Genomic DNA, 12,807 nt, shown 5'->3' with positions numbered 1-12,807 from the left:
TGTAAATTTAGGTTTTTAACTTCTGTTTGTGTTTTTTTTATTAACTCCAAACTAATTTTCTGCATTTATCTGTGTTCTAGATTTATCGAACTGACGATGGAGCTGGTCTCCGAAACGTTTTCAAAAGAGATATGCTAAATTTTTGTGGTGTTTTCTTCGCTTTTAAATTTCTAGTGAATCTGCGATTAAAGCAATCTAGTGACTTTTTTGCTGTCTATCTTGTGATATGGCAAAATTCTTACTGCGAGTAGTGTACCTATTCACTTGTTCTAATGTGTGGCAAGTGATATAAAGCCCTCCTGATCTTAGGTGCTGTACTCCTTGAACTGTTACACACATTTGGTCTATTGTTTTGGCCAGCTTCAGAGGGTTAAGCTTGGCTAGGATTATATTTTCATCTAGGCTTCTGACATGAACCTTTTTTTGTTGATGGAGGTAGATTCTGTATTATGCTTTTGCTGGATAGGTCTGCATGTGCTGAGTTCCTTTTCTTTCCAGTGCTGTTGATGGGTAGTCTGGTTGCTTGTGCTGAGCTTTGGTCCTGGTCTTCCTGCTCTGCCATTGATTCTATGTTTGCTTGCAAGGATGGTACGGTCTCAGGCTCTCAAATAGGCATTTAGTTCAATGCCAGCAGAAATTAAATGTATTGAATATATGTAGGTGTTAGTTTGCCACAAATTTTAATTATAGTTAGTTATTTCTACCACTAGCTAAGATATAACATTACGTATAATAAATGAAGAGTCCAAGACCTCACAGCTGGACCCTGAAAATTTCGGACTTCTCAATAATACGTTGATTTGTCTGGGGCAACGGAAAATGAAATTTCATTCCGGAGCTTACATTAATATCGTCCAGTTGGCTACTTCAAAACTATCACACTGCATAGTGTAAATTTAATTACGTTTTTATGGTAACACCACAGCCAGAAATGCACAGGTGCCAAACAATGAATCGAAAAAGTCTTCAAATTTGGGGCTAACTAGGAAATTTTATGTCTAAGCGCGGAAGGAAATTAAAGAGCGAATCTGCTGGGGAGTCTCCTCGAAAATCTGCTCAGCACTCCAGATAATTCTCTAAAAATTTTCGTTCGTTATTTGAACCAGGATTTTATCAACTTGTAATGATATTGCTGACGTTTCGAAACTCTTCTCACTGCTCAAATTATGGTAATCTTTGCTGATCGAACATCAACTGAAACCTTAATATAAGGACTCTCATTTTATTAGGTAAGAATGGCCCCTTCATCTCTCTAACATATTGTCAAGGATTAAGAGAAAGTAATGAGACGCGATGAGACTATGCAAGAGTTCCTTAGCTCAAGGAATCATTTACGTGCACTGGTTCAGTGAAGTTACGTGATTTCTTCTATGAAAAATTAAAATTAACATAGAAAATATTTGACAATTAGCGAGGCTTACGTTTCATCTTCCACTGCTGAGAACCAGGCGGGAAAGCAGTAATGTAAATGTAATACGGGTCGTCGATCATGATCCAAAACATCGTTTATACACATATCTTGAAAGGATTGTCAACAATACAAGATGATAACTTTCAATTTATTACCATATGAAAAATAAAGTCCACCAATGGTTGAATAATTTTTTTGTGTGTATAAATTTACCTTGACTGTAGGCAATAATAAAAAAATTGAGAGAAGAATTTTCGCCACAAACTTCGCAAGTCTGCAGGGGTTTCAAATAATTTCCGATGCTGTGCAACATACGCAAAGCCTACTTCAAATCCCATTTATATGCAGCATCATTGCATTAGTTTAGGGCTTTACAATGAAATTAATCTATCGAAATTGTCAGTGTTTATCGGGCAATTGAGCTTAACGAAATTTCAAAATGAACTTATTACGAAGCCGCGTTTCTCCCAAAACACAAGATACAACCGTGAATTACGACTGGCATTGAAGGCCGACGACATTTCCTTTTCAAAGAAGTAACACTAATGAAACATAGGCCGGCAAATTTCTTTTGATCTCCACGAAACAAGTTTAATAAAGTTCCGAAGTCAGATTTTGGCTCAGGATTCATCACAGTTGCGATTGATTTTCATTCTCAAATAGAGCTGGAAACTTCCTATCTCCTTTCAAAACATACTAGATGCACCCATTCAGTCTCAAGAGATCAGTTAGAAATAGAATGCCAAATATATCTTCTAATAACCACAGAAAAAAAAAAACATGTACAAACTGTAATTAAACCATGATCGTTTTCAAGAATGGAAAAATTCCTACGAACTATACATACTGTATAATGTTGAGATCTGCCATGAAAATGAACAAAAATTCATTTTACCGCATGCATAAAAAAAATAAAAACTTAAGTAACTAACATCGCAGATGTTGCATACGGAGTAATAGTATCACAGTATATGCCGTTGCATAAATTTAGATATTAGAATGAGTCGTCTTCAGAGCTTTCATTGTTCTTCGACGATGAAGGTTTCTCAGGAGAGTCAAACAAGCCTTTCTTATCTTTAGCCTTCATTTTGATTAACCTTTTCCTCTTCTTAGTAATCTTCTTTTTTGCTGCAATAAAAATCGTAAGTTAAATATTCAACGATTATCTAATTAAAGGTTCAAGCATCGATTGATACACAAGCAATCAAAGTTGATATACTTGCTTAATTTTCCTAATGCAAATCACGAGTTCTGAATCAAATTTATCACAGACCTTATCACTGATGCAAAATAAAGAACTACATCGAGCCTCGCACAACCATTGCCCACATAATAATTGAACAAGTCGCAGCTCTTACGGTTATCCATGGGGAAAGTGCCAGGAATTTTGAGATGCTTGAGATGGAATGGCGTGGGCACAAGGGTGTCGATGGCAAGCCACGGTGGGTTCACGAACTGCCTGCTGTCCAGCACCAGCTGGCCCGCCTCAGGCCCGTCTCCCTCCACTGCTGCCCCCGTGGCCGCCCCACGGCCGCTGTATCCGTACGACGCGTGCAGGTCGAACACCGAAACGTGGCCGGTAGAGAGGCTGCGGGGCAGATGAGGGCCAATAGCTTAAACAACCCAAATTATTAGTAACTGTGAGATAAAATTGAAGTAGGGGATTCTTATGACTGACGTCGTCAAACATCGAAAAAACCAGCTAAAAACACCCTAACTGTATTAGATAATTAAAAAAGCCTAAGTTAATTGAATATGACTGAGTTTACACTAAGAATTCATATCAAGGCTCAGAATTGATCAACGAAGGCAACCCACCAGTCGTCGTTGGCCATCCTCATGAGGCGGATGAAGGCCTCGCTCCTGTTGTGGTGATGCAGGAGGTACGAGCCTGGAGGCTTACGGCGCAGGGTGTCCAGGGTCACGTAGAGACTCGTGAGCAGCGGCGCGGGCTGGAACCTGATGTAGGGCAGAGCGCCCTCACGCACCACCTCCGACAGATCGCGCTCCTCTGCCAGCACCACCTCCCCGCTCTTGCTGCACGCGCGAACTGCGCGCACGTGGGAGGTTGTTGGGTCACGTGTGGACAGGCGAATTGTAGCAAAAATTTCGACGGCAGGCCACAGTATTCGTAATTATTCAGGAAATAATATCCCTCATGACAAGGAGCGCGGTCTTATGGTGCAAAGAGTAAAAGTTTAGGATAACCTACCCCGGAGGATAAAGGTTAGGATAACCTACCCTAGAGGGTGAAAGGTTAGGATAACATACCCAGGAGAGTAAAGGGTTAGGATAACCTACCCTAGAGGGTAAAAGGTTAGGATAACCCACCCAGGAGGGTAAAGGGTTAGGATAACCCACCCAGGAGGGTAAAATAGCAGGATAACCCACAGAAGTAGGCGAGAGGTGAGAGAAGCACACCTAGCAGGTCTATATGTTTGAATAACCAACCGTATGATACCCACTGACCTTGGAGGGCAATGGGCCAGGGGGAGGACTAAGGAATTGAACAACCTACTTATGGGGGCTATGGGTTTGAGCAGCTTACTCTGGAGGGTAGTGGGTTAGATCAACCTACCTTGGAGAGTAGTGGGTTAGGTCAACCTACCTTGGAGGAGAGTGGATTAGGTCAACCTACCTTGGAGGGTAGTGGGTTAGGTCAACCTACCTTGGAGGGTAGTGGGTTAGGTCAACCTACCTTGGAGAGTAGTGGGTTAGGTCAACCTACCTTGGAGGAGAGTGGATTAGGTCAACCTACCTTGGAGGGTAGTGGGTTAGGTCAACCTACCTTGGAGGGTAGTGGGTTAGGTCAACCTACCTTGGAGGGAAGTGGTTTAGGACGACGCACCTTGGAGAAGCTGCGAGTTGGGCCTGCAGAGAAGCTGCGCCCATTGGTGGACGATCTCTGTGTGGGAGTTCACCTCGCACCCGAAGAACACCTGATGCTCGAGCTTGGGGAACACCACATACGACGACGACTTGAACGTGTTATTCTGCAAGGCAGTCTTTATTTTACTCAGCGTATATGTTGTGAGGACGCTCGCCTCCCGATCTCCCATGTCATTTCAATGACATTTTTATTTTTTTTTTTTATTTTTATTAAAGAAGATATAACTTTCATCAATGGTCTGGTTACACGCCCAAAGCTTCCACTTTAACAATTCAAAATTTCAGAAGCATTCTATCAATTACTGCCCTATATAGTTTCCTTATATATGAGGATTTATTTAAATGTATTATTCATCAGCCCCAGAGGTGTTATTAACCTCTCGGGCTGCTCTAGGGGCCTCAATGTATACCTATACATTAGTCTCAATTTAAAATGAAAGGCCAACCAGCACGTAGTTGTACAACGATACAAGCATGATTGATCATATATCAACAAGAACTTACATTACATGAATGTATGAAATGTATAATTGATGAGAGCAACGCCCAGCGAGAACCTTAATCATTAGGTAGAACCAATTCGTTCAATCCTGTCTCTCAACTGAGTGCTCATCGTTAGTTGACAACAAATGGCAGTTATCAAGCCTTAACTTATTCTGGCATTGTCAAAAAACAGAAATAATCATTACATAATAACAATTGCCCAGACCTTTCTTGTTCCGGCATCGCCGCGTGAACACAATAATAACCAAATAGCAATAATTTGAGCCTGACTTAATATCGTTAAGTTAATTAGACGTACGGCTTTATTTCTCTCCATGGAGATGCCATGTAGGTGGTTCCTGACGAGTACGGTGAGGGGGGCGGGGCTAGCGCGGCCAGGGACGGGGGGCGCACCACACGCCAGCTTGTAGAGGTGGTAGTGATAGTTGGTGGTGGTGCTCGGTGGCGGCGTCCGGATCTGATCAAAACACGGTTATGCTAACTTCAAAGTCACTTCAGAATATGGTAATCTATTTCACGCCGAAGGTCCAAATATAAGTAATTAACTGTCTCAGTGATTTATCTTAAAACTTATCTACGTTATTTTACAAGTTCCCAGACTAAATTATTAGCCGTGTTTCCAGTTCATATTAGTTGACGCTTACATCGCAGTAGTTCGCACCTGTTTATGTTTACTCCAGTCGGTGCGCAGGCGGTCGTGCCACGGCGTCTTGTTGTCGCGAACGTCTCTCGTCTGAGGGTCCCCAACACGTCGGTTTTTCCACATTATTTTCGTATTCACTTCGGGATTGACCTTAACGCCGGCTTTAGGAGAATTAGAACCCAGGTAATTATCCGGATCATCAGAAGCATTGCTCGAGTTTACCTTTTCTTCTTGGCTGCAAGAGGAATCCTCACGACGACTGCTGGAATTAGGTTTTATAACTTTTCTCGGACTGCTGGAATTAGGTTGTATAACTTTTTCAAGAGACTCGGGCTGTTTCCTCTTAATGCCTCTCTCAGGGTGAGGTGACGCATTGCTACCCGTTGATCTCGGGGAGTAGAAGCTTGACCTTTCACTGAAGACATCAACTTCCTCCTCCTCAGACACGGGACCAAAAGGGTTATCAGGGAAGGCTTCAGGTTCCCTCGTATCTCTGGCCGGAGACGCAGCGCGTGCGTCCACAGCACCGGAGGCTAAGGACGGCTCGTAGGAGAACTCACAAGCCCGATAGTCATTATAGGTGCTGCCGTAGTGGTGGAACACAGACGGGGCCATCATTCTGAACAGGGAAAAGAAGCAAGGGCTAGAACAATAATAACTTTTGAAGCAAATATCCACGCCAGGGTTTTTCACAGCACAGTTTGCCTGTGGTTTAAGCGGTAATACATGCACCTGAGCTTATAAGACAGCATCGGACTTCAGAAAGATTTGGTGGTCTGAACGGCGTATTAGAGGTGACAAGCGGTGAGGTCAGTAACTACACTTACAAGAACATGAAAATTGAACAGGAACATGAGACAACTTAATCATTGGTCTGCGGATACTTCAAGTCTTCAAAACTTCTTGGACCTAAAGTCCTGGTAATGAGAGTTACCGTCATAGGACAAAGAGTTCAGTAATAAAATAATTTCCATCGTAGTGAAATTTCACCTGAATATTTCGCCACTTCTATAGGAAGTGAGGGCTGCTAGGGCCGACTTTTTGTAGAATAGAACCTTCTTCTCAAGCGGCGTCCAGAGCTTCCTCTTGATGGGTTTGTCAATGAAGACCACGCGGTGCTGTGCAGTCGAACCGTCCGCTTCTGCGAGACAATTAACGTTAGCAAGCAACACTCAGATTACTACTAACTATTTTATTATCCTGGATATGTCCAATATTTATTTTGATGATACATCTGCAGAGTGATTTTTACGAGATCGTAAAAAAATATTATGAGCGGTTCTCGGTTTGTAAAAAAGCCTTAAAAAACTCTTCAAAGCTTAGCTTCACACAGAAAACATTGATTGATGACTGATATTCAGAGCTATGTTAACACAGGAGTTAACAATAACGGCCGTCGTTGCAAAAAACTAAGCTGCTTCTTGACAAAAAGAGATCAAGAGATGAAACAAGCACCATTTAAAATATATATAAAAAGACGTGAAAAAATATGAAATTTCGCTTTTGATTAAGCTACCGTATATAAGTAAAAATGTATAAACCGCTAAAAATTTGGTTAACAAAAATTAGTGTTAGATTTCTGATCAATATAGAAATAAAAATATTTATTAAATATAATGGAGAAAGTGAAATTGGTGAAATACACCATATAAGGAAAGACTGTAACCAAGCTATTTTGCCTTAACCCAACCAAGGCCACAATCAGCCATAAGACTGTAGCCAAATCTTACCCTTCACCAACCAAGGCCACAATCAACCACAAGACTGTAGCCAAGTCTTACCCCTAACCCAACGAAGTCCACAATCAACCACAAGACTGTAGCCAAATCTTACCCTTCACCAACCAGGGCCACAATCAACCAAAAGACTGTAGCCAAGTCTTACCCTTCACCAACCATGGCCACAATCAACCACAAGACTGTAGCCAAGTCTTCCCCTTCACCCAACCAAGTCCACAATCAACCACAAGACTGTAGCCAAGTCTTCCCCTTCACCCAACCAAGTGCACACTCAAATCTGACCCTCAACAGGGAAGGAGTGAATGGTGACAGGAATGTCCCACTCCTTGTCGAAGCTCGGGGCGGGGTTGTCGACAAGGACCTGGAGGGCGGAGGGCGTGAGGACGACGTGTGCGCGGTGCTGTCGCGCCAAGAACTCGCAGTTCGGGTCCTTGCTAACTGCGCATATAAGTCAAACAATTTGAAACTTCTTCTGAAACGAACAATTTAAAACTTCTTCTGATAATTCCCAGTTCGGGTCCTTGCTAACTGCGCGTACAAGTCAAACAATTTAAAACTTCTTCTGAAAATTGGTTGATTGGAGTCAGTCAGGCGGTTATATTATCGAGTAGAATTCTTTGGTTTTAAATGTAAAACTGATTTTATATTAGAATTTAAGACTAGAAGCTCATACGTCTAGATGCGTGATTTCGAAGTGCCTTAATAAAATATGCAACCATAAATCCCTATAATGCTAAAATATTAGAAAGTTTGATGGTTATATCTATACTCGGATCAGAAATTATCATTGGCATTATTTAACGCCATACATAGACAGAAATGTGTTAAAATTATGAATTAAAAAGAAATGTTTAATATTAGAGTTTCCATAAATCAAAAGGCTTTAATAAGAACCCTAATTAAATGAGAAGATCCATAAATGCGGAAGGCTTGAATAAAAACCCTAATTAAATGAGAAGATCCATAAATAAGAAAGGATTGAATAAAAACCTTAATTAAATGAGAATATCCATAAATGAGAAAGGCTTGAATAAGAACCCTAATTAAATGAGAATATCCATAAATGAGAAAGGCTTGAATAAAAACCCTAATTAAATGAGAAGATCTATAAATGAGAAAGGCTTGAATAAAAACTCTAATTAAATGAGGTTGCGAGTTTTGCTCCCGCCAGTAGCAGTTGATTGGGCGTTATTTTAATAATAAGCTTTATTAATGAGTATTATCAGTCTTGTATGCTTATAGGTGTTTACACGCGCAGCACACACCTGTGGTCTTGCAGAGGTAGCGGCCGTGGCTGCGGGCTTTGCCCATGTTGACGGCGTCAGGAGGATGTTTATCAAGAAAAGCTTCGTCCGAGGGCAACGTAACGGGAATGTGAGGGTAGGGGAGCTTGATCCAAGGCACCACGCCCTCATGAGAACAAGGATACTCTATTACAATTCAGTATTGCCCTCTTAATATAGCTTTTGTATAATGTACCTTAACATAGCTTTTATACATGTAAATCTCTTAATTTGGCATTTGTATACACAAGCATATATTTTAATATAGCATTTGTATACACATGTATATCTCTTAATAAAACATTGCTTTGTTATATTAAAGCACAGCAGTCACCCAGCAAATTTAATGGTTGTGAATCAAACACTTTCGTGTCTGTCAATAATTCATTGCGTAGGCATTGCAAAATATATAACTGACAAATAATACGGTAATAATTGGAACATAAAAATCATTGATCCATAAAAATTGAGGTCAAAACCGGTTTGAGAATTCAGTCATAGCTAGTGACAAAAAGCCAACGACGTCAACAGGCTGGGCGCTGGAGATACCATTAGGAAGTAAAAGAGGCAGCAAAAAGACCGTCAAACACATGGTTTAAGACTTTAAGTACACGCAGCAGCTGATTTTTCACCTGCCGTGGGTAGGTTTAGCTTAAGAAGCAGTCAGTGATTTGCTGACAGAGTTATTAACTCGCAACTATTTTTGATAGTACGGCCCTAGAGCAACGATTTACACTGTGACTTATGTAAATCGAGTGGCTCTCGAATAACTGTGTGAATCGAACAAGTCATGTTGAAACAAGAGAAAGAGCCAACACGTTTTGTGGACAACAGAGAGCAAGCAGGCATCCCTTAAGTCATCTCAGATGAAAACTCAATTTCAACGTGCATGCAGAATTCGCATAAAAACCCACACTTAAGATATTCCTTGTAAGGATGCAGAGCATTTCTAAACTACAATGTCTCCTGCCATCAATTGAAGAGGCTAAGCGTTGACCGTGCAGGCGACTCACCAGGCTGAGCAGATGGCCAAGGTGCTGGAAGCTGAGGCTGGAGAAAACCTGTTGAGGATCTTGAGGTCTGAGCGGGATCTCCTGGTCCACGTGATAAATGCGAGGATAGTCAAGTACCCGCGCGTACCCCACCTGTAAAATGTATAGTTTTAGGCGCGTACCCCACCTGTGACAGGTATAGTTTATAGGCGCGTGCCTCACCTGTGACAGGCATAAATCACTCAGATCTTAAGATCCTCAAGAGACAAGTAGCCAGAGTTTGTTTAGGACCACCAGCTCAAGGGTGTGCAGGAAGCACCACCTATTGATGGCGCCCAAGCTCATCCATCAGCAACACCAAGCTAGCCACTGTGCTAGTGATGCTAGTGACAGGCATAGATTATAGTGGGCATAGTGACGCTAGCCACAGCGCTAGTGACGCTAGAAACAGGCATAGATTATAGTGCGCATACAGTGACGCTAGAGACAGGCATAGATTATAGTGCGCATACAGTGACGCTAGCCACTGCGCTAGAGACAGGTATAGATTTTAGTGCGCATACAGCAAGACTAGCCACTGTGCTAGTGACGCTAGAGATAGGCATGGATTATAGTGCACATACAGTGACGCTAGCCAATGCGCTAGTGACAGGAAAAGATTATAGTGCGTACCTACTCGTTTGAGTTCCCGTACATTCACTCCATTCGAGTTCTCATACAAGAGGGTATCAAGAGCATGAGTGATTGAATTCTAAACAACTAGAAGTAAGAAACTTTTAATAAACCATTACACAAAAGTAACAATTGAGAGTAAGCAGATATATCAATGTATCTCATAACGTACTCCTCCCTCACAGGGACTCTTCGTTGAAGCAACAAATCAAGCGTTCATCACGCCACTCACCTTCAGGTATCTCTTAATATACTCCTCCATCACGGGAGGCACTTCGTTGTAGTCGCTCAGTTGCAGAATTGCGACCTTTTTGGCAAAATCCATCATGGCCTGTTGCTCTTCAAACACGCGGCTTTGGAGACTCTGGAGACAGTAACATTTAATGAATAAATCTATACATTATGGACGATAAATGAAGTAGTCTTGCTGTAACTTTGTCAGCCAATCACTGACAGCTTATCCAGCTAAATCAAGCAATTACAGACGATAAATCAGCAGCTACCTGTACTTAGGAGACAACATGTACCACATTAAGTCTTGAGATCATCACTTTAGTTACCAAATAAGCTTGGTACTCCTGCTGCTCCAGGAAGGAGCGGGGCGGCCGTGCCTGGTACTTGAGGAAGGCCATGAGGTAGAGCGCGTGCTCGTCGTGCGTCAGCCGTGACTTGTAGGGAATTTTCACCGGGCAAGAGCGCTTCACGTAAACTGTCTGTTTCCTAACTACCTTGGAGACCTGTATAAAATATTTTGCATGTAGATTGTGAAAGAGTTAATAATTGAGAAGCAGTAGAATAGAAAATGATAAGCATGTACAGTAATTCATTCATCACACACATATGAGTACTTTCAAATTTTTAGAAACAAAAATCAATCTTAAGAGAAATTGGTCAAGAGCCCTGACTTTCATTTGATCTTCATCCATATCTATATTAAAGGAAGCTAGCTAATCAGCAATGCTTATCTGAGAAGGAAAACAAGTTAATTTTTTTCCTTCCATACATTTTCATCCAGTTTCTTTTTCACCAAAGCCTCTTTTTTCAACCTCTCTTCTTGGGCTTGCAGTTCAGCAGCTTCGTCTTCAAGATCTTTCAACAGTCGTTCCTGGTGAATCTGGAATGATAAAATTTCATATAAATTTTAAATTGCCCATCACTTGCAACCAAGCATTCATAGTAAGTAAAATCAGTCAGCGCCAGTCTAAATTTTTTTTTTTGTAAAATCATAAGGGGAGATCAGTTTTTTTTATGGCACCAGCATTAGTGGATATCAGCCAAAATTAGTTTTCAACTGAAATTTCAAAATATCTATATACAAAATATAACGAAGAAGAATAAATGTGAAGAAAAATCTATTCCTCAACAAAAAGAGTATATAATTATTCATAATGCATCTGAATTGCTTGAATGAAAATTTCTACACTATTGTACTTAAGCTCAAAATAGAATATAAAAAAATGTATTTAGATATCTTAAAAATAATATTTCAAGCTAGTGTTCATGAAACCTGATTTAACTAACCTTTATTGACTTGGCAAAGAATTTTGGCCCCAGGGACTGAGGTGTATCTAGGCCCACATGGGGACCAGCCTGGCCAGGAGGGAGGTTGGGATGCAGGAGGGAGCGGCAGTAGACATTCATGGCTTCTTCACTGATGAACGGGTCATTAGCATCAACCATCTCCTTGGATGCATTCTTATCAGGCCTGTAAATTAACATATGTAAATTAACTTTGCATCAACTTTACAAACAAATGAGATTAGCCAATAAAAAAAACATATAAAAATAATGATAACTGGTTTTTGTAACAAATTTTATGAATGAACATAATGAATTGAGTCAGCTAGTCTATACTTACTTGAATAAATCAGGAATAAAATAGATCATTTCCTGCTGCTGCTCATTATCCATGATCCTGTTTGGTTGTCAGGATAAAACCAGTAGACCGGGCAGACTGGTTGCGTAAATCTGCTCTTTAACTGTGATAGTAGTATTTATAGCACCATTTGTTACAGAAATTAGTTCCTGATTTTTTTCTCAAGCTTCAGTTAATTTTAAACGGACTTAGTTTTTCACTATTAGGCCTAAAATCAATCAATCGGTCAAATTAGAGTTCTGGAGCCCTGTAATTTGAAAATTGAATGCAACACATACTTAGACCATAACTTGAGAACATTTCTGCAGGCTTATGCAACACAAACACAACATTCTGGAAGAGAACAAAAAAACTGTAATAACCAGATCATGCCAGTCAATATGAAAGTTATATGTTCACATGAGGCTGGGCAGGATTACTGGTTACATCAGAATACTAAAACTGGAGCAGAAAATTGTGGGTTTGATCCCAGCTACATGCAACAGAGTTCTGGTCAAATCGGCAAGCAGGTTGGGCTGTTAAGCATAGCAATATTGGAGAAGTGAGTTGCATGTTTGAAATTGCAGCAAGCTGTGAATATTCTGCAATGTTCACAATGTTGCACGAATTGGTGACAGAATGATTGCTGACCCCCACTAGCTACACAATACTAAGAGAAATGTAATCAATACATATAAATATAGTAAAAAATAGTCACCTGCAGTTTGTCCCTGAAGTGTTATTACGCATCAGCAATAACTTAAATAGAAGTGTTCTTATTTAGTGAATTACAATGAGCATAGTGAGCTTTTAAAATCA

The 12,807-nt window shown here is 40.7% G+C and overlaps 1 protein-coding gene across 2 annotated transcripts; it reads right to left on the bottom strand.

Moving 5' to 3' along the window:
- Nucleotides 1-1,632: 1,632 nt before the first annotated feature.
- On the bottom strand, nucleotides 1,633-12,350 carry LOC108677719. 2 transcript variants are annotated; one of them, XM_047884628.1, is made up of 16 exons: nucleotides 11,992-12,350; nucleotides 11,655-11,838; nucleotides 11,137-11,247; nucleotides 10,694-10,870; nucleotides 10,366-10,497; nucleotides 9,483-9,614; nucleotides 8,452-8,596; nucleotides 7,469-7,624; nucleotides 6,438-6,588; nucleotides 5,737-6,066; nucleotides 5,466-5,703; nucleotides 5,103-5,261; nucleotides 4,260-4,404; nucleotides 3,230-3,461; nucleotides 2,770-2,999; nucleotides 1,633-2,539 (listed from the first exon to the last, which is right to left on the bottom strand). In XM_047884628.1, the coding sequence occupies exons 1-16, from the start codon at nucleotides 12,042-12,044 to the stop codon at nucleotides 2,406-2,408; spliced, it is 2,709 nt and encodes a 902-aa protein (XP_047740584.1). In that variant the 5' UTR covers nucleotides 12,045-12,350; the 3' UTR covers nucleotides 1,633-2,405. The 2 variants fall into 2 exon arrangements, with proteins under 2 accessions (XP_047740584.1, XP_018021478.1); XM_018165989.2 differs by having other exon boundaries at nucleotides 5,466-6,066.
- Nucleotides 12,351-12,807: the final 457 nt, after the last annotated feature.

This window comes from Hyalella azteca, unplaced genomic scaffold, assembly GCF_000764305.2.
Source record: "Hyalella azteca isolate HAZT.00-mixed unplaced genomic scaffold, Hazt_2.0.2 contig15760, whole genome shotgun sequence".
NCBI lineage: Eukaryota > Metazoa > Arthropoda > Malacostraca > Amphipoda > Hyalellidae > Hyalella > Hyalella azteca.
Note: the sequence above shows the minus strand (reverse complement) of the source record. Positions and strands in the feature narration are given on the sequence as shown.

Coding starts and splice junctions, on each gene's coding strand:
- LOC108677719 (XM_018165989.2), bottom strand. CDS start 12,044: ATGGATAATGAGCAGCAGCAGGAAATGATCTATTTTATTCCTGATTTA. Junction 10,871..11,136: donor AAAAGAAACTGGATGAAAAT/GTATGGAAGGAA, acceptor TATTTTATACAG/GTCTCCAAGGTAGTTAGGAA. Junction 3,462..4,259: donor CAACTCGCAGCTTCTCCAAG/GTGCGTCGTCCT, acceptor ACGTGCGCGCAG/TTCGCGCGTGCAGCAAGAGC.